This window comes from Mytilus trossulus, chromosome 11 (genome assembly GCF_036588685.1).
Source record: "Mytilus trossulus isolate FHL-02 chromosome 11, PNRI_Mtr1.1.1.hap1, whole genome shotgun sequence".
NCBI lineage: Eukaryota > Metazoa > Mollusca > Bivalvia > Mytilida > Mytilidae > Mytilus > Mytilus trossulus.
The window spans coordinates 47,601,433-47,622,474 of NC_086383.1; the positions used below are offsets into that span (position 1 = coordinate 47,601,433).

At 33.2% G+C, this 21,042-nt stretch overlaps 1 protein-coding gene across 2 annotated transcripts in view; it reads left to right on the forward strand.

Moving 5' to 3' along the window:
* Nucleotides 1-272: 272 nt before the first annotated feature.
* LOC134691232 (zinc finger protein 91-like) overlaps nucleotides 273-21,042 on the forward strand; it is a 31,314-nt gene continuing 10,544 nt past the window's right edge. The window contains exons 1-4 of one of the 2 annotated variants that reach the window (XM_063551601.1): nucleotides 273-557; nucleotides 11,312-11,564; nucleotides 16,638-17,076; nucleotides 18,514-19,174. In XM_063551601.1, coding sequence (XP_063407671.1) covers nucleotides 11,314-11,564; nucleotides 16,638-17,076; nucleotides 18,514-19,146 — 1,323 coding nt within the window. In that variant the 5' untranslated portion in view covers nucleotides 273-557; nucleotides 11,312-11,313 and the 3' untranslated portion in view covers nucleotides 19,147-19,174. Of the gene's footprint in view, nucleotides 558-1,001; nucleotides 1,327-11,311; nucleotides 11,565-16,637; nucleotides 17,077-18,513; nucleotides 19,175-21,042 lie in introns of those variants that run through there. The other variant, XM_063551602.1, reaches the window with a different exon arrangement.

Sequence of the window (21,042 nt, forward strand, 5' to 3'; positions counted from 1 at the left end):
CCTTTGAGAAATTGGATCGAAGATTAAAACCCATGAAGGTGATTAATTGTAATTGATTCATTTAATTGATGTTTTTATCTAAAGGTATTTCGTAAAAAAAGAAAAAAATCAATCGGACAGAAAACGCAAAGGTCTGTGGACATTGTTCATTATCAGAATCAATAATATGTAAACATTTTTTATTCTACTTTGAATAATACGCAGGTTTGCGGCCATTGGCATGTTGTGATGAACTAGCGATTATTGACCAGTTCGTTGTCCTCAAGTTCAACGGCTGCAGACGAATATATTCTTCATAATATTATGCTAATTTTTACTTATCGAATGCAGTTGGATTAAGTAAATCCGAATATATTTCGCCATATTGTTTGTTAATTTTAATTTCGAAAATAATTTAATACTTTTTAATAATTACCTAACATTATGGCTATTGAATCTAAAAATAGGAGCGGATGGTATTTGGGTTAGTGTTACTCAAGGTGTGAAAGGACCGTAGCCGCCATTAACAAATATCAAAAATATATGCATCAACACCAGGCGAATATTCGCCGTCCAAGGTAAGTTAACTTGTCGGTTATTTATGTTGTCATTTCACTTAAATATTTTTACAAATAATATTTTTTTATATATCTTTAATCAAAAGGTGTGCGGGGCCAGGTGATATTATCTTACAGCCGATAAACACCATGTGGTAATCTTTATTTCACTCAATACACAATGTGTTTGTTGTAAACAACAATGTGTAAAAAAAGTTACTGAAGTTACGTCACGTTGATGATTACGATGCAAGAAGTAATAAAAGTTACATTTTATTACAGCATTTATTGCTATTTAATTGTTTATTGCGTAATAGTATGATTAACTATACACCTGAGTCTAATAATTGTTCAGGTAGTGTATTCAGCGCCCTGAAAGGTGAAATTAGGTCATGCTACCATTGAAAACTTCACTCTCGTAATATAACAGATATATTCATTCCTCAGGCGCTTACATGTCAATTATAGAAATAGCACGATTCACATTACTGACGAAGTATGCAGAAGTTGATCTGCTAAAAAAAATATGCGCAAGCATTCGTTTCATTGGTTGATCTTTAACCTTAATACATTAAATGATAAATATTCGCTTTACGTATTATTATCTAATGGCGAATACTGTCAGAAAAAATAAGCCAAGTGAGAAATCACCTCCATGTAAAATTAACTAGGTTATCGATAACAAGTGGGTAAAAGAGTGTTCCTAATACAGTGTGTAATGTTGTGTATTGAAATCTCAAACTTGTAATGATGGTGTTTGAGGAATTTGACATTGTACAGCATTAAAGTGGTAAGTATTTATGTATGTAAAAACTAAATAAAAAAATCAGGATCAAGGTTATCATGGTGTGTGTACAATGTGAGAAAATAGAAAATAATGTACTTTAAAAACTTCAAAACTACATGTAAACATTTAGCATGATTATAATATTTAAAAAAAAAATGTGAATTTGAAAACTAATGGAGTGTTTAAATTTGCTTTAAATTTTAAAATATACTGAGGTTAATATCTAAACAAATGCTAAAATGGAACATGTAAAATTATCTATTCCCTGTCCCAATTTATTTTTTCATATGTCAACTTAGCAGATATCATTTGAATGTTTGTTTGAAGATTTACTTTGAACATGTTATTAACTTGAAGGATATGTTTTTCAATCAGTTAGTTATTAAGGAGAGTATTTGAAAATTTTTGAGCATTTCACATCACAATAATTTTCTTATTATCTATGCTATCATCTTAAACTTTCTATTTGTAATATTTGTCGCTGAATGATAAACAACATAATATATTTATACAATATAGCATTAGTTTTTACATTATTGAAGACATACTCATGATAATTGTTGATTAAAGAAAAGAAAAAAAGACAACTTGAAATCAAAATAAGGTTTTTAACAATACCATCTGATTAACCATATATATTGTTAACTGAAAGCCATATGGTTAATTTAAGTCCAGACATTTTGTAAAAACATTGTACCCAACCTACCAAAAATGTAAACCTATTATTATGAGATAATCATATGTGTACTTCACAATTAGGCTGAGAAACATTTTTAAAGAGCTATGTCATATTACAACAGTTAACAATTACAGGCATCATACCCAGACATTTTATTTTGCCATTTGGCAAACTCTTACTCCCAAAATATGTATAGTTCTAAGCAAAAGAATCAGAAATACAAATATTGCATCTTTTAGTTTGACTTGATGAAGGAGAGATCCCACAACCTCCCACACTACCACAAAACCTCCAATTCTTTAGTTAGACTTCATGGTGGATAGATCTCACAACCTCCAACACAACCACACAACCACCAAGTCTTTAGTTTGACTTGATTGTGGTTAGATCCAATAACCTCCACAATACCACAAAATCACCATGTCTTTAGTTTGACTTTATAGTGGATAGATCCCACAAAACCAATATGTCTTTAGTTTGACTTTATAGTGGATAGATCCCACAAAACCAATATGTCTTTAGTTTGACTTGATGGTGGATAGATCCCCAACCTCCCACACTACCACAAAACCTCCAATTCTTTAGTTAGACTTCATGGTGGATAGATCCCCCAACCTCCAACACAACCAGTGTTACCACACAACCACCAAGTCTTTAGTTTGACTTGATTGTGGTTAGATCCAATAACCTCCACAATACCACAAAATCACCATGTCTTTAGTTTGACTTTATAGTGGATAGATCCCACAAAACCAATATGTCTTTAGTTTGACTTGATGGTGGATAGATCCCCAACCTCCCACACTACCACAAAACCAATATGTCTTTAGTTTGACTTTATGGTGGATAGATCCCCAACCTCCCAGACCTCCACAAAACCACCATGTCTTTAGTTTGACTTTTATGGTGGATAGATCCCAAACCTCCTACACAACCATAAAACCACCAAGTCTTAAGTTTGACTTCATGGAGGACAGATCCCCAACCTCCCACAATACCACAAAACCACCATGTCTTTAGTTTGACTTTTATGGTGGATAGATCCCCAATCTCTTGACTTTTATGGTGGATAGATCCCCAACTCTTGACTTATGGTGGATAGATCCCCACACTACCACAAAACCACCATGTCTTTAGTTTGACTTTTATGGTGGATAGATCCCCAACCTCCCACACTACCACAAAACCACCATGTCTTTAGTTTGACTTTTATGGTGGATAGATCCCCAATCTCCCACACTAACACAAAACCACCATGTCTTTAGTTTGACTTTTATGGTGGATAGATCCCCAATCTCTTGACTTTTATGGTGGATAGATCCCAAACCTCTTGACTTTTATGGTGGATAGAACCAACAACCTCCCACACTACCACAAAACCATGTCTTTAGTTTGACTTTTATGATGGATAGATCCCCAACCTCTTGACTTTTATGGCGGATAGATCCCAAACCTCTTGACTTTTATGGTGGATAGATCCCCAACCTCCCACACTACCATAAAACCACCATGTCTTTAGTTTGACTTTTATGGTGGATAGATCCCCAACCTCCCACACAACCATAAAACCACCAAGTCTAAGTTTGACTTGGTGGATAGATCCCCAACCTCCCACACAACCATAAAACCACCAAGTCTAAGTTTGACCTGGTGGATAGATCCCCAACCTCCCACACAACCACAAAACCACCATGTCTTTAGTTTGACTTTTATGGTGGATAAATCCCAAACCTCCCACACTACCACAAAACCACCATGTCTTTAGTTTGACCTTCATGATGGATAGATCCCCAACCTCCCACACTACCACAAAACCACCATGTCTTTAGTTTGACTTTTATGGTGGATAAATCCCAAACCTCCCACACTACCACAAAACCACCATGTCTTTAGTTTGACCTTCATGATGGATAGATCCCCAACCTCCCACACTACCACAAAACCACCATGTCTTTAGTTTGACTTTTATGGTGGATAAATCCCAAACCTCCCACACTACCACAAAACCACCATGTCTTTAGTTTGACCTTCATGATGGATAGATCCCCAACCTCCCACACTACCACAAAACCACCATGTCTTTAGTTTGACTTTTATGGTGGATAGATCCCCAACCTCCCACACAACCATAAAACCACCAAGTCTAAGTTTGACTTGGTGGATAGACCCCCAACCTCCCACACTACCACAAAACCACCATGTCTTTAGTTTGACTTTTATGGTGGATAGATCCCAAACCTCCTACACAACCATAAAACCACCAAGTCTTAAGTTTGACTTCATGGAGGACAGATGCCAGACCTCCCACACTACCACAAAACCACCATTTCTTTAGTTTGACTTTTATTGTGGCTAGATCCCCAACCTCCAACACTACCACAAAACCACCTTGTCTTTAGTTTGAGTTTTATGGTGGATAGATTCCCAACCTCCCACACAACCATAAAACCACCAAGTCTTTAGTTTGAGTTCATGATGGATTGATCCCTCATCCTCCCACACTACCACAAAACCACCAAGTCTTTAGTTTTACTTCATGGTGGGTAGATTCCTCAACATCCCATACGATCACAAAACTACAATTTCTTTAGTTTGACTTGATTGTGGTTAGATCCCACAACCCCAGCACTACCATAAAACCACCAAGTCTTTAGTCTGACTTTTATGGTGGATAGATTCCCAACCTCCCACACAACCACAAAATCACCAAGTCTTTGGTTTTACTTGATGGTGGATAGATCCCTCAACCTCCCACATGACCACACAACCACAAAGCCTTTGGTTTGACTTGATGGTGGATAGATCCCTCAACGTCCCACATGACCACACAATCACAAAGCCCTTGGTTTGACTTGATGATGGATAGATCCCTCAACCTCCCACACTTCCACAAAATAACCAAGTCTTTGGTTTGACTTGATGATGGATAGATCCAACAACCTCCCACATGACCACAAAATCACCAAGTCTTTAGTTTGAATTCATGGTGGATAGATCCCATAACCTCCAAATACCACAAAATCACCCACGCAATGTTTTGACTTGATGATGGATAGAACCCACAACCTCCCACACCACCACAAAACCACCAAGTCTTAAGTTTGACTTTTATGGTGGATAGATCCCCAACCTCCCACACTACCACAAAACCACCATGTCTTTAGTTTGACTTTTATGGTGGATAGAACCCACAACCTCCCACACTACCACAAAACCACCAAGCCTTTGGTTTGATTTGATGATGGATAACTCCCACAACCTTTTTGTAAACTTGTTGACTGGTGTGACACTGACAACCTTTCTTCCCATTCCCATCTATCTAACTATCTTGGTGGTTTTTGTGGGTATTTTTGTTAGGATCAATGCCAATATTTAATTTTAAGTTTGTTTTATAAGATATAAATGACCAAAGGATAAAACATGAAAGGCATATTAAAAACCCTTTGTTTGTTGGTATCTTTTTGTTGTTTGGAACTTTTGTTGCTTTCTCATTGATAACCCCATGTTTTTTATTCCCCTACATTATGAAAAAAATCAATGCAAGTAATCCTATAATTAGAACTGATAAGTATACAAAACTTAGATATACGATCTTCTGTTTCCATTTTCTAGTTTTTGTTGTGTTACACATTTCTGTTTTTTGTTTTTCTTTGCTGTTAGCTATAAGAATTTTAGAACAGGAATGTCATACTATGAAAATGAAATGAAATGTTTTTCATTGGTATGTTATCATGGTTATGTGCAAAGATAAAAACTAACTTAACATAAAAGGGTTACACATGATAATGAAATAAACTTGTGAATAACAAAGGGAAAAGGCTTTAGTGATGCTGCATTTTAATTTATAAATATTGTTTAAAGAAAAAGAATAAAATGGTTTTAAAACATGTTTTGTTAACTAACAGATATTAAAATTATCCATCACATAGAAATAAGCTCTTTTTGTTTGCCGTGTGAATGACAGAAGAGAGCATAAAAAAATCAAACAAAAAATTGTTTGTAATCATTGATTTAAGAGGCTAGATTTTTGAATTGATACACCTGCTTTACTGATATTTTGTAAAAAACAAAATAATTAAAGCAAAAATAACTTTAATATTCTCACTGCTTTCGAGATACAAAGGACCTTAAATCATGAAAATTGTATAAAAATTAGAAATACCAGTTAATGATCACAACACTGTTTTGAACATATAAAGGTATGTTTTTATGGCTCTATTGATGCAGAGGGATATTAAGTTTTACCCTTGTCCATCTGTACAATTCTGGTCAATTAAGATTGTAGTAGAATGCACGGCACCTGCCCTGTGCAGAATTTAAACTCACAACCTCAGTGTTTACTGGATACAGTTTCCTACCCAAAGTCAGTGGTTCTTGCCAGCACTCTGGCTTTCTCCACCAATAAAAAATTGAACGCCACAAAATAGTACAATAGTGTTAAAAATGGCATTAAACACACACTAATCAATTAGACGATTTCTATGAGACAGAGAGTTATGTCCCTTTAACACTTGATGAATCCATTCTGTACACCTTTTCTATTGCCTTTAACTGTACCCATATCATATGAAAATACATGTCATACTAGTTTAAGGGATGTTTATGCAGCTGCTGTGGTGTACACAATAATTGTTAACTCTATACAAAAAAAGGGGGTAAAGAAAATGTCTAACAGTTTGAGGCAGATCCTGATAAATGGGTATCAATTTATAACTGATAAAAGTAGAATATTGTATTTCATTTATAGAATTACTGCCATGGTGCACATAATTCATGTTAATGTCATACATGTCATAATTTCCCCTTTACAGATCATAGTTCAAACAAAAACTCATTATAAGTGAACAGCCTCCAAAAATCTATTTTTTGAAGGCCATTAACCTGTATTCAGATATTATTTCAGTCATTGTGTCTTGGGGAAAAAATAATGATTTTAACATGAAGGTTTGTGGGCAAATATCCTGAAATCCAAAGTTTATATTTTATCAATGTAAATTGATACCTGTTTTGGGGTATAAAACCCTTTGATGTGCATAGTACCCATTTATGAATATCCTCCTCAACCTCTTAACAGCATAAAGTAATCCACAGTCATGGCAGTGGTTCCCTAGAAACAGTGCTGATATTTGATAGACTGCTTTGATCATTAAAATTATATGATTGTTTCATTTTATGCTGGAGTTTTTAATTTTTATGGAAATCATATTCCAATTTCCAGTGTTGGTTTGTGTTAGGTATAGTTCTTGCTAGGAATAGCAAGAAAATACACCTAGAAACATGGAATATTGCACTTGAGGCTAAAAGAGGTATTTCCTGGTTTAGTTTTAAGGCTGAACAAAATATATTAAGAAAGATAAATAGTTTTTTATTTTTTTTATTTTACATAACATATTGGGAATGTTCTAAATTTTTATGGTACTGAACTAAAATTGTCCTATGTTTTAGAGTGGGCATGTAAATTTTGTCTTGGGTAAGGAGGCAGTAAATATAACTATAATTAGTCTGGCCTAATCATATTAAGCTAACTAAATCTTCTTAAAAAGGAACTATCATTTAAAACATTATATATACATTTATTCACAAACTCTTCTTCTGAAACATTTTCAGGATTGCTTTGTATGAAAATGTTTGTGATGTCATTCTGGGTGTCTGTGGTATCAGCTGAACAGTAAATTGAGGCATATTTCTTGGATATTGACCCCAACAAACTTGCAATAAAAAAGCAGAAGCTGGTGATCAGGTTTTAACGTGTGACCTGGATTCCACTACTAATGGATCAAGCTTATGTCTGGACATGGCAACTGACCGTTAGATAATTAGCTTTGGGAAACTCTTGTAAAGGAGGAAATATTGATTTCCTTCTACAAAGATCTATATACCTGACTTGTCAATGTTTACTGAAGACGCTATAATAAAATGGTTTGGAATGAAGCAATTCTTTTTCAGTCTTCTAGCCGGTGGTGGTTAGTTTGCTTGCTGAAGCTTTAGTCAAAGGATGATTTATCATGTTTTATATTGTGTCCTTTTTGTCTTCGTGCCAGATGGTCAGTTTCTTGGTAGAAATGACATTTATTAGTTTCATTTTAAATCCAGAATAGTGCGTAGGTGTCCTTTGGCTATTTTGGAAAATAAAATATCAAAAGAAGATCAGTTTTCAAAAAGGTTTCTTCATGAAATATTTTATTTGATATAGAATATCTAACACAGCTAAGATGATGTCCACTTAAATGATGTTTTTATTAGTTATATGGTAGTGAGTTACTTTAAGACAGATATGGCATCAAGTTTCATTAGTGAGATTTATATGGGAGTGTTTCCAAAGTGATCTTGAATTCAAAGCTTACACAACTTAAAGTACAAGGACACATGGGATTAAAGTATGGTAATCTGTAAACAAAAGAATTGAAGTAGACATATTGAGATAGTCCTAGGTCTTCATTGAAAATATACTTGGATATTATAGAGTTTCCATATAAATCATGAAAAAGAGGTTATTTAGAAATGCATACATGTAAATGTAATTCATTGTAATATCAGTTCTTTGTCATTCTTATTATTTTAACTGAAAATATTGTTTGAAAGCCCTGCTCTAAAGGGGGAATATGTATGTAGGTTTGACTATGTCCATCCATCCCTCTGTCTATGCACAACTTTTCTGTTGCATTTTCTCAGCCACTTCAAATCAGAGATCCTCGATATTCACAATATTTGGTAGCAAGGTTCATATTAGTATACAGTAGATCTAACACTTGTTAATACTGAGTTTACAACAAACCTGCATACATGTCCTTCACATAAGGGATACAACTTTCATGGAATTCTATTAAACTTTGTCTTTGGTTGAACCTTTTTTTATTATCAAAAGATAAATTTTTCAGTATTTTACTAAAAAAAAAAGAAAGCTTTCCATTTCGAATGTTTCACATCAACAACATTGTTCAGGCTTCATTAGTGTGATGAAACTTTGTAGAACATTTTTTTTTATAACTAGGAGATTTATTAAAGTCATAACAAATAAAAGTGTCTGTATTATATTTACCTATATATTACCAATCCTGTAGTAGAGGTCAGTGTCCACTTGGTTATCAGACCCACAGCTAATTATCTGTCTTAACAAGGAAGGTCACATGTAGTGCTTACCTGAGAGACATATCAATACAGTATAAAACGGATTGATTGAACAAGAATTGTACTATTCATTTTGACATGTCAGGTTTTCTGTAAAATTAAAAAGGTAGTCCTTTGTGGGAAAGGTATTATCACTTAAAAGAAGTTTACTTTGAGAGAACTGTAGTTGGTGGTCAATGCAGATCTGGTTGAGAAAAGTTTTTCTTGTAATCAAAATTGAAGTTATTAAAACTTAACTGGTAAATAATAATATACAAAAATCATTCTAGATTTACATTAATAAATTCCTTAGAACAATGTATTGTTTTCATACTTAAATTTAGATAAGCAAATGATTAATGATGTATTTTTAAAACCAAGTTTCTAATGAGACAAATATATCCTACTGCTTTAGTTTGAAAAAAACAAACAACTTCTTATGGAAACATTTCTCAAAATGTGAAGGAGGTGCTTCTACTGTTTATATTTTTCTCATTCTGTCATTCTCTCTCAGATTTTCTAAACCCTTTCATCCAGTACCCCCTCTTTTACTATCTTTCTTCCTTCGTTTAGTTTAGTTAGATGTTGATGTAGTAATATCAGATATAAAATCATACATAAGTTTGCTATAGAACTCCACCAAGTAAAAGTCAGCTTGTGCCAGTAAATATTCAAACAAAGCACTACTCTCTGCCAATTTTCTAACAGCTTTCATCTTTCACATTAATTGTAGAAGATCAGTGTAATAGTCAGGTGACCCGAAAGAGAGGTCATTGTCCAGTTGGTCATCAGACCATAGGTAATTTATCAAGGACACATGTAATGTAATGTTTACCTCATAGGTAAAGACAGTTACAGTCTTATGATACAAACAATTATGATTATGAACCTTATTGGCTAATGGACATGATGGAGAACAGATAAAAATATAAACTTATTTATGATACATCATGTTATTTCAGGTCAGAATAAAGCATCATGGGTAATATCCTTTATCCATCAGGCAGGCAATAAACTTACAATAGTATTTCATTGACAACATTAATAACTAGTGTTCTTAATTATCCATGTAATATATGATGTATTACATCACACTTTCAAGGTTTTTACAATTGCATTAAATGTATACACCGTAGAGGTAAAAATAGTGCAACTCATCACTGGTGGAGTATGAATAGACGAACAACAATCCTACAAACACTGGCAATTAAAACAAAAATTACCAGTGGATAAAAACATGCTATAATTCATGATGTGGAATATCTTGATTCTGAAAAAGCACCTTCAAGATGTTGAGATACCCCCCTCCACTGTTATCTGAATTTAGTTGAATAAAAGCTTTTGGTCAATCCTTTACTATTGTCACATGATTGGTTTGGAAGGATAATTCTGATTAAAGGGTTATGTATAACCATACAAATCTATGTTGAAATACCATCAAACTTATTTACAGTTCACAAAATGGATGATTTGTAGTAGGAGGGGTGGATATATTAACGGGAAGGGTATAAGAATGTATAGTTTGAAGTTACTGTGGATTCATTTATTTTTCGTTGATAACAATTTTCGTTGATTGAGGAAAGCTTACATTTCCACTGATATCTGATTTCGTGGTTTTACCAATCACTACATATAATAGATATAGGAAGATGTGGTGTGAGTGCCAATGAGACAACTCTCCATCCAAATAACAATTTAAAAATTAAACCATTATAGGTTAAAGTACGGCCTTCAACACGGAGCCTTGGCTCACACCGAACAACAAGCTATAAAGGGCCCCAAAATTACTAGTGTAAAACCATTCAAACGGGAAAACCAACGGTCTAATCTATATAAACAAAACGAGAAACGAGAAACAGTCTATAGGAAGTTTGTAATTCTTTGAATATTTGAATTCTTGGTTTACCTGTTCCTACGAAACCCCCCAAAAATTTATATCCCTCTTATAATAATGAATTCACAGTATACTAAATTTTTTAATGTATGATGTATAAAATTCATTGAAGACTATACCCCATATCCTCTTTTATTCAAATTGTTTACTGTTTCCATGTAACGTAATTGTTTTGCAGATAAAAGAGCATTTGTATATTTGTTTACCAGTTATGATTGTTTTATGCATTTTGTTTACTTTAATTACTAGTAGATCACCTTTTTAAATACTAATGCATGTACTCTAAAACAAATTTTACTGTATTGTAGAAATGGATGAGGATGGGACAGACCACTGCATCAGATTGCCAGCCACAAATGGACCACGTCCGTACAAATGTGAGGTTTGTCAAAGATCTTTTCGAGAAGTTGCCACTCTAAGGAAACATGAACAGTTACATCGAGCCGACAGACCTTATGTGTGTACAACATGTGGGAAGTCCTTTCTCTGGTCATCAAATCTCAAGGTCCATGAGAGAGTTCATACAGGGGAACGTCCATACAAATGTAAAATATGTCATAGGTGAGTTAATCTTAAAACATGGCTGAGTTATCTCCCATTTACAGAGAGCATATATTTGTGTAACGGACCAAAGACAACACAAATGTAAGGTGAACTTTCATCAGTCTTTAAACATGATATAACCATCCATATCAAAGAGGGACAAAAGGTTCCAGAGGGACAAGTTAAATATTTTATATAGCATGATTTAAAATGACCCCCCCCCCCTTTTGAAAAAATGAAATTTAAAAATAGAAAAGCCAAAAAATACATACAAAAACATTAAAAAAGTTATACATTAGGTTTAAAAATGAAGTGTAGTTAATTGTTTGATTTAGAGTACAATCAAACATTTCATTGGAGAGTCATGCCCCTTGGAAAGTCTTGCACTTATAATGTTGCTTGCAATTCTAGCTGTGAGCTAGGTTCTTAAATTGTTTAATTCTTTTTGCTTTTCTTTCAGTCTTCTGTTCAAGGGGCAGTGTTTTTGTTTCACTTATCACCTAAAAGGCTGTTTAGGAAGTAATTGCAGACTGAATTACATATTTCTATACTTTGGAATTTATTTTGGATTTAAACCAGTCTATGACCACAAAAACCTGATCTGTAACCATAGATATTTATATATCACAATGTAATCAATGGCTATCTCTACAGTAATCCCTATTACCTGACTATAAAATATAATAACCATCATCTCAATATTATCAAAACTTTTGAAATATTACCTTATTTCAGACAAATGAAGAATATGAAACAAATTAGTTTATTTTTCTGATAGAAATAATTGGACAGACAGTGTTTAATAAGTGAGAAATAGTGGGAATAAGAAATCAATAAGAAACATGCAATGTCCAGTCTGTGGTAATTGATCTAACACTGTGTGATATTGACAGGCAGGAAGTTACTTTATACAGTCATGTGATCATCAGTGGAGGACAATTATACCTGTTTTCATCTTACTTTCTCTGTTAATTCTGGTTTCTCATCATTATTTGTCTGATCTTCCAAGGTGTCTTTTCACCTGGTCTCCTCGTATATTTAGAATGTAATTTGTATATTAAACCAATACCTATGCTTCATTGTACTTAGCAATATAAAGTGGTTAGAATAGTCCCTGCCCATCAGACAGCCTCATTGAATTTTCAAAATATCTAGTTTAAAATTGCAGTCCATTTTCCCGATTGACTAGTCATGCTAGGAAAACTAATTGTTGAAAACATTGGGGAAATTTAGGTGTGTTTGTAGATAGAATATTCATTTTGTCTATTTGTAGATAGAATATTCATCTTGTCTGTTTGAATTGGGTAATCCTGAGATACTTAGAGATTGCTTGTTTTACAAAGGGACTGTGGGGTTTTGATATATATACAAATACATTCACAATTGTAAAGAACTACTGAAGACTATGACAAAATAAAAAGATATCCTGTCAACACCTTCTCTATAATGGAACAGTTAAAATTGTTGTCCAAGCAGAATTATAATATCTTGAAAATTTGAATTTTGATTACAAATAATAGATAATTTAATTAAACTGCTTGTTAAAATTTGTATGGAATAGTTCTAGCCTATTGTTGGTTCTCTTGAAAATAAACTGTATCTCAAAACAATATTTGTTATCTAAGCATTACATTATGTTCCTGAAACAGAAAGCATGTTTTATTAGCAGGAGCTTCATTCATAATGTCAGCAAAACATTGTTTAATCTGATCTGGCAGTGATATGGTGGTTACCCATCTGTTGTCATGTTTATCAATTATATCATGTCTTATTGGATAATTTGCTATTATAAAATATTGGAAATCATTTAAAATTTAGTCCCTCCTGCATTAGCTTTGATTTTTTTGTCAGGGTTTGCCCATATGGTTGTGGTTTGTTTTTGGTTTTATCAGCTGTTATATGTTTGCATTGGTTTTGTATTTTAAAATGTATTGGCCCAAAAAACACAGAAGAGACATTTAATGTCAAATGCACCTTTGGTGCAGTAAAATTGGTACCTCTAACATTATGAAAAAATAAGGACTTTTTTCCGTGTTGTTTCTATATGACGGACTTGTGTGAACAACAAACAGTTTCATAGCTGTATGTAACTTTTATTTTTGTGTGATATGTCCTTTAAATCCTTAGGGGAAAACTAAAATCTCCAAAAGGTGCCATTGTTTGGGTTGGAAACGGGAAATAAGTACTATCTCTTATGTATAGGTTTTGGCATAACTCAACTAAAATTCATTCATTGTGTTGTCTATAACAGTCCCAAGTGTTCTTTGACTCAATATTGTGTCGTAGTATGTTCATGACCTATCCTTCAACAAGATAAAAGGTTGTACTATCATGCTACTAACTCTGTTTGTATTATTTTATGTGTATAGGAATACAATAGTGTATAAGTTCTGCAGCAGGAGTAGTTTGTTATTGTGTCTCACCATTACACTTAACATGAAGTTAGTTACATATAAACTGCTATATTTTTTCTATGTAAAAATCAATACACTTTATTGACCCTTTACATATTTTTACATTATATCCATGAAAAACAAAGATGTTTTCCAGTACATATCAAATGACTAAAGGATTTATTCCTTCTAATTTCCTCTGTGTGTGACAATACTTCATACTGATATCTGAAACCGATATTGTTTTGTAAAATCTTGTTTTAATTTAAATGGATATCAGATAGATTAAGGGTCACTGTAGGGTAGGTCAACACCTGAGAGTTTGTAAAAAAAAAAAAGAGAAAAAGTCAGGCTACTCGTGGTACAAAGTACAATGAAAAATTAAATTTCAATGTTTTATAGCCAAAATTTCTTATTTTTCAAGTGACTTTAGTAAAGAGTACATTAAAGAAATATAATTTACAGGTTTTATAGCATGGTTTAGGGTTAAACTTTCAATTTAAGTTCTAAGTAAGGTTTTAACCAAATAGCTTTTCCATGTAGGTATTTATATTGACTCATGTTTTTTGAGGTTGTGGGCTATCAATCTACACCAATTTGCAAAGAAATTTCTGTCCTTGATATAGATCTACTTGATAAAACTATGATCTATTTTTTTTGAATTTTTAAGTGTTGCAAGCAGATTTAGGCATAATAAATGTTTAACGAAAAATCAGTAGATTTCTATGTTTTTCATTGACAATGTACCTTTCTCACCCACAATCAGTAAACTTTATGTTTCCTCCTGCTTTCAAGCAATGAACATCTGCTTATTTCCCTGTCCCTGGCAAGCAGGAATTATAAAGGTTTTCACTGTAAAACTGAGAAACAAATAAGTTAACAAGGTTATGACAAATTATAGACCCTCATTTAAATGTCTAATATTCAGTTGAGTAAATGGCTGAAATTAAATGCATTTGTTATGTACTCTTTGATGAATAAAGCTCAGGTAAAAAAAAATGGAAAAATATCTGGTTAAGCTGTTTACTTTGGGAAAAATAGTATAATAAGGTCAAATCTTACATGTTCACATTTAAAACCTTTCTTTGTGTGTGACATGTACTAAATCTTGATGAATAGGGTACCTGTGTTAGAAATAGCTGGAGATAGGGATTATTGTTACCCACTTAAAATAACCTTATCAATAACATGTTTGTTTAAGAAATATCTGGGAAGGAGGACAATCACTTTGACTTATATTCAGAAAAGGGTTAAAATTGTAAAGTTCAGTATCTCTGCAAACTAATAGAATTCAATTGTTGTGTTACGCGGTATATTAATTTGTTGCCATATCCACATATTTGGAGGTAAAGACCATTCTGTTCTTGTTGTTCTTCCATTCATGCATACTTCCACATTAAGAGTGGGAGGTTTACTGTTGTTTTTCAATCTGTTCATCTATACCTTATATATAGAGTGGGAAGAAGGTTACATTTACTATGTGTGACCTTCCAATCATGGGTTTTGGGTCTGAGGTACATAACTTCAAATAAGAACTATGTACCAAATAAAAAAATCTCCATCATTTAAATGATTTCATTATACAACGTTGTAGTACATGAATACTATTTTTTTTTTAGTTAATCTGTTTTTAGTTAATCTGTTTCAACAAAAATCTAATTTGGTCTCTTTAAAAGAAGCATGGGCAACCAAAATTTTTAAAATGTTGATATATGGTTGCTGTATTCCATTTGCAGTTCATCTTTTTAAAATACCTAGCCTGTTGTGAAAATCATCTTGTTATCAATGTTTCCAATCATTAAAAATGTATATATCAAAACATCTTGCTGCAGATGACATTAAGTAATTACTTTTCAGAAAAAAAGTGTGGAGTGACTCTTTTCATGCAGCCTTCAACAAATAGTCAAACCTATCTAGAGCTATAAAAGGCCAAAGCATGAACAAATATGAAACAAATTAAAAGATAGAAATAATGGCCTGATTTATCAAAATACAATTTACAAAAAAAAATTAAGATGTGACTGGCAATTGAACCATGGACAACTACTGTATACCTGTAATTTGTGCTGAACAATTTTTTTGGGGGGGAGTGAAACCCTTAGAAATTATAAAATTCTGTATAAAATTGAATTGTAAGCACTTTTATATATACATGTGCTATTGTGGCCAGATATATTTTTGGAAATCAATATTAAAGGTTTTTATTATAAATGTGTAGGACAAGTTTGATAAGCAGCCCTGATCTATTAATTTTATGTTAAATTATGTCTCTTTGAAATGTAATTCATATATTTTCACTAAAAGATACTTAAGTAGACCTGAAAAGATTTCAATCCCTTTCCCCAGTTATGGAAACAGTAGCAGTGTTGTTTTTTTTAAATATCCTCGTTTAACACAATCTTGTAATCAGATGTGGGATATAGCACCCCAACAACTCAAATTATCAACATGCAGACCTGCACAATAGGCAATGGGACAAAAACAATAGTTAGATATAACATAAGCAACCACACAGACAAGGTTCTCACTACCATGTTGTTTTATCAAAGAGCACTAGCATATAAGTGCCATTCTTTTTTACAGTACTAGTACTGTTCATATGACATTTTAATGTTTTTTCAACGTTGAAAATCAATATCTTCCAACATACTTACAATAAACTGTTTCAGTAAAATAATATGCTATGCTATATTTACAGGTGTTTTACTCAATCAAATGATTTAAGAAGACATGAAAGAAATGTTCACATGCGTGGTAAACTTGGAAATCAGAGGGCACCAGCTGCCAGACCGACAGGGCAGGTCAATATGGCTGCATATCATGCCTTTGCTATGCAGCAGAGGGCATTATTGCAGCATGCCCTGACATATGAGAGCATGATTCAGACCTCTAGTGTCAGCCAACATCACATTTTTCCAGGTCAACCTCGGCCAAACTCTCAGATGATGTCTCTACCTCAAGCTTTAAAATCTCGTGATGGTACCTCAGCTATATCTACCTCTACAGACCGAGACAAGGACCAGTCTAGTCCAGTCAAACTAGAACAGGTGACACCACCTCACAGCCCACCTGAACAAGGACAAGTGGAACATATGAAAGCAGAAACTAGATACAGTCTGGCAGAAAGTTATAGTCAGGTTTGTAGCTATATCATTCAGTTTGGTTAATTGTTTTAATCTATTGCTGTAAGGTCCTTTTATATTTTTATCAATTTCATATTTTTATTTTCTGAGTTATTCATGTTAATGGGGATTTTCCAGTTGTCAGACAACAGCTCAGAATTGCTTTGCATCTTTCATGAAATTTTGGTGACTCTTATCTATATCTATTTAAATTACCTCCCTTTAGTATTTAATTCCAATTTGGCATTGACAAGTTATGGTTCTTTATTCTTTGAAAAAGAGACAGATGTATCATGTGCTCATGGCACAGCTCTTTATTCTTGGTGTGAAACCTATTCTGTCACAATTTTCACAGTAATGATAATTGATAAAAACATTGTAAATATTTCTGAATTTACGACGTATTGAACAAAGCCATCAATTTCAACAAACAGAATTTACTTTTATATTACTGGTGTAAATTCACATACATTATAACTATTCCCTGAAAAGGTTATTTGTGGTCTTGAAATATAGCCGTAGATGAGTTTTCATTCATCTTTAAATACATTCTCAAAATAAGGAAAACTATTCTATTGCATGTTCATGATGGTCATTGGAGACATTAAAAAATTTATAAATAAGTAGAGCTGGATAATCTATATTATCTCTTACAGGTGCCTTATATTTTTCTTCAGTCATTTTTCTGTTGTCCTATTCTCAAGTTCAATGAATACATAAAAAAATATGATTTTTTTTCACATGTGATTGTTACAGTTTTAATTAAACAAATTAAAACTGTAACAATCACATGTGAAAAAAAATCATTAATTTGATGACAAACAAAATATCATTATCAGTATAGCAGGCAAGAATTTTCTATGAATGCACTTTAGTGATTGACACTTATATTTGGTATATTGGATCATTGCATGGTATACATATCCCTCTTTCAGACCAGGTTCATCTGACTTTAAACACAGATATCTGTGTCCTATATGTCATAGAAATAATCACGTCCTTCTTTTGTTGTTCATGACTATCAATTGGCAATTTTAAGGGAGGAGGGTTCCAGGGTTGGAACTTGGAACCCCCCTTTTCAAAATAGCTGGGTCCTTGCCTGCTGGCACTGAATGAAACATATGGATGCATATGTGAATGATATTTTTACTTGAAAGAAAGTCTTACATGAATTAAGTTTCTAAGAGGATTTCTATTTGATTAATTCCTTTTAATGTCTTGCAGCATTATGAATCTATATATATTCAAAACCATAAAGTAAATAGACTTTAAATATTCTTTAAGAATAGTTTGTTAAAATGGCTGCCATAAAAAGATGCAATTAACTAAGAAGGTGAGAATTATCAGAAACTATATATAGTGTATCCCTGACCAGCAAAACCAAACCTTTATGAGTTTTTTTTTATTTTTTATCTACTTAAAGTAAATATAAATATCTTTATTGTTTTACAGATGTCAAGCTCAAGTATGGTGCATTCTCCATCCTCATCAATACCAACTTCAACCTTTACCTCACACAATGAAGGCATTATTACCAGAAATAGAAATGGGAGCATTACGCCTCAGAGCAGTGGTCTAGTATCTCCAGTCTCAACAAACTTCCGATGCATGCCAGAGCGATTATCCATGACAAGTCTACCTCAACCAACATTGCCTCCAATCTCCTCTCTTTATAATGGCAGCTCATTTGATCGGGTCATTGATCTCAGTGTCAACAAGTCTGTCAGTAGTGAAGAATCTGAGGATAATGAATCAAAGGGAGGGAATTCTATTCGTTCAAAGAGCCCACCTATGTCAGAGACGGAAAGTGAAGAGAAAAGACATGTTACAACTACCTCAGAAACTCCAGTTTCGGATTCGGGTATCCATCATTGTGCACATTGTAATATTATTTTCAATGATTTTACAATGTTTCATCTTCACCAAAGTCTGCACTCTCCAGAGGAAGAAGATCCTTTTGTCTGTCCGTCATGTCATAGACGATGCCAGGATCGTATTGAGTTCATGTTCCACATGGTCTGGCATGTAAAGTACCCCCACACTATACCAAACTATGAACCTTTCAGAGAAAACTTCATATCATAGATGGAGGAAAAATAGGAATTTAAATATGGTAGGTTGTTGAAGAGATTACAGACTTTTGTAAAAATTAGGTGAACACATGTAAGGCCTTATGTGGCCAATCAATTAAGTAATTACAAAATTATATTAGCTTTATGATGAGATATTTTTTATATTTACATTTTAACAGTTCTAACAGTTCTAACTGTAAGACTTGTGATTTACACTATGAAACACAGAGCTTTCCTAACCAGTTGAAACAGCTTCTTTTGCTTTACGATGTTCAAACTTGCATTAACAAAGACTTTTGTGCCATCAGAAACATGTACACTATAGTACTGTGGTAAATGCATGGACTTTTTTTGTCATTGTAGCATGCATTGTTTGCATTGGAATATCACTGTGTCTAAGTAAAAGGATTTGTTTAAAAATGTTACGGAAGTATGTAATCAGTGACGGACGATAAATTGTCTGTCGTCACAAATTTTCACTTCTCTTGTAATAGCTTTTCTGATGTTGTTTAGGTTTATATGATTGCTCTCACTTTCATTGGAAATGCTTTTTCTCATGTCTACTGGTAGTTTATTGATAATAATAGGTATAAGTATAGCACCATAATTTTTTTATGTTTGTGTCAATATAAAAAAGAAGATGTGGTATGATTGCCAATGAGACAAATATCCACAAAAGACCAAAATGACACAAACATTAACAACTATAGGTCACTGTACAGCCTTCACCAATGAGGAAAGCCCATACCGCATAGTCAGCTATAAAAGGCCCTGATAAGACAATGTAAAACAATTCAAACGAGAAAACTAACGGCCTTATTTATGTAAAAAAATTAACGAAAAACTTATGTAACACATAAACAAATGACAACCACTGAATTACAGGCTCCTGACTTGGGACAGGCACATACATAACTAATGTGGCGGGGTTAAACATGTTAGCAGGATCCCAACTCTCCCCCTAACCTGTTACAGTGGTATAACAGTACAACATAAGAACGGACTATAAAAATCAGTTGAAAAAGGCTTAACTCATTAGATAGACAAAAAATACAAGTGGAAGACTCATATCACAATGAGGAGGATGCATTTAAGTTTTCATGTACAAATGTATGCGTATTTCTGTTAGTCACAGCACTATAAAATCATGTGTAAAGAAGATAAATGTGTTGTTTATTCAATGTCTAACCATAGCTTTTAAAGTAAAGTCATAATACATAAGTAGGCAGGTAGCAACTTTAATATATAAGAAATCATAGTTAAAATTCTGATAGCAGGGGCACTTTTTGCCACCTTTATCGGCCTCAGAGATTATCCATAAATAAGGATTTTACAAAACATTGTACGGTAGACACAATGACTCCTACACTTAATGTTTAAAACTTTACACCAATGTTTCAAGGTAGAATTTGAAATACCGGTAAAGAAAAGATAAAGTGAGCAATAGATAAAAAAGAAGTTGCAGCAATTGTTCTTCTTTATTTCTGATAAACACCACATTGTCAGATATGAGACTAGTCATGACAAAATTTATAACTAATGTTGCACTAAATAAACCAAAATATATCCAAGGATTGCAATAGTTTCATAGAGTGAGGAGCATTTTGCTATAAGTTGAGTTACTTTTATTTGAATCTACAACAGTTATTGCATTATTTCATGTAGCATTCACCAAGTAAGACTTCCTTTCTAACAAAGTATAGATTCATTGAATGAAGTCTAATCATTAGGAATAGTTTTGAATCCTGTGGGATTTTTGTACTTACTAATTGGACGGGCTTTTCTAGACAGGATGTCATAAAACATCTTATATCGTGCATTGTAATAGTATTATGTAGTCCATGTCTAGGTGCAAATCATTATTGCTAATTCTGTATTCAAACTTACAGATGACATTAGGATGAAATAA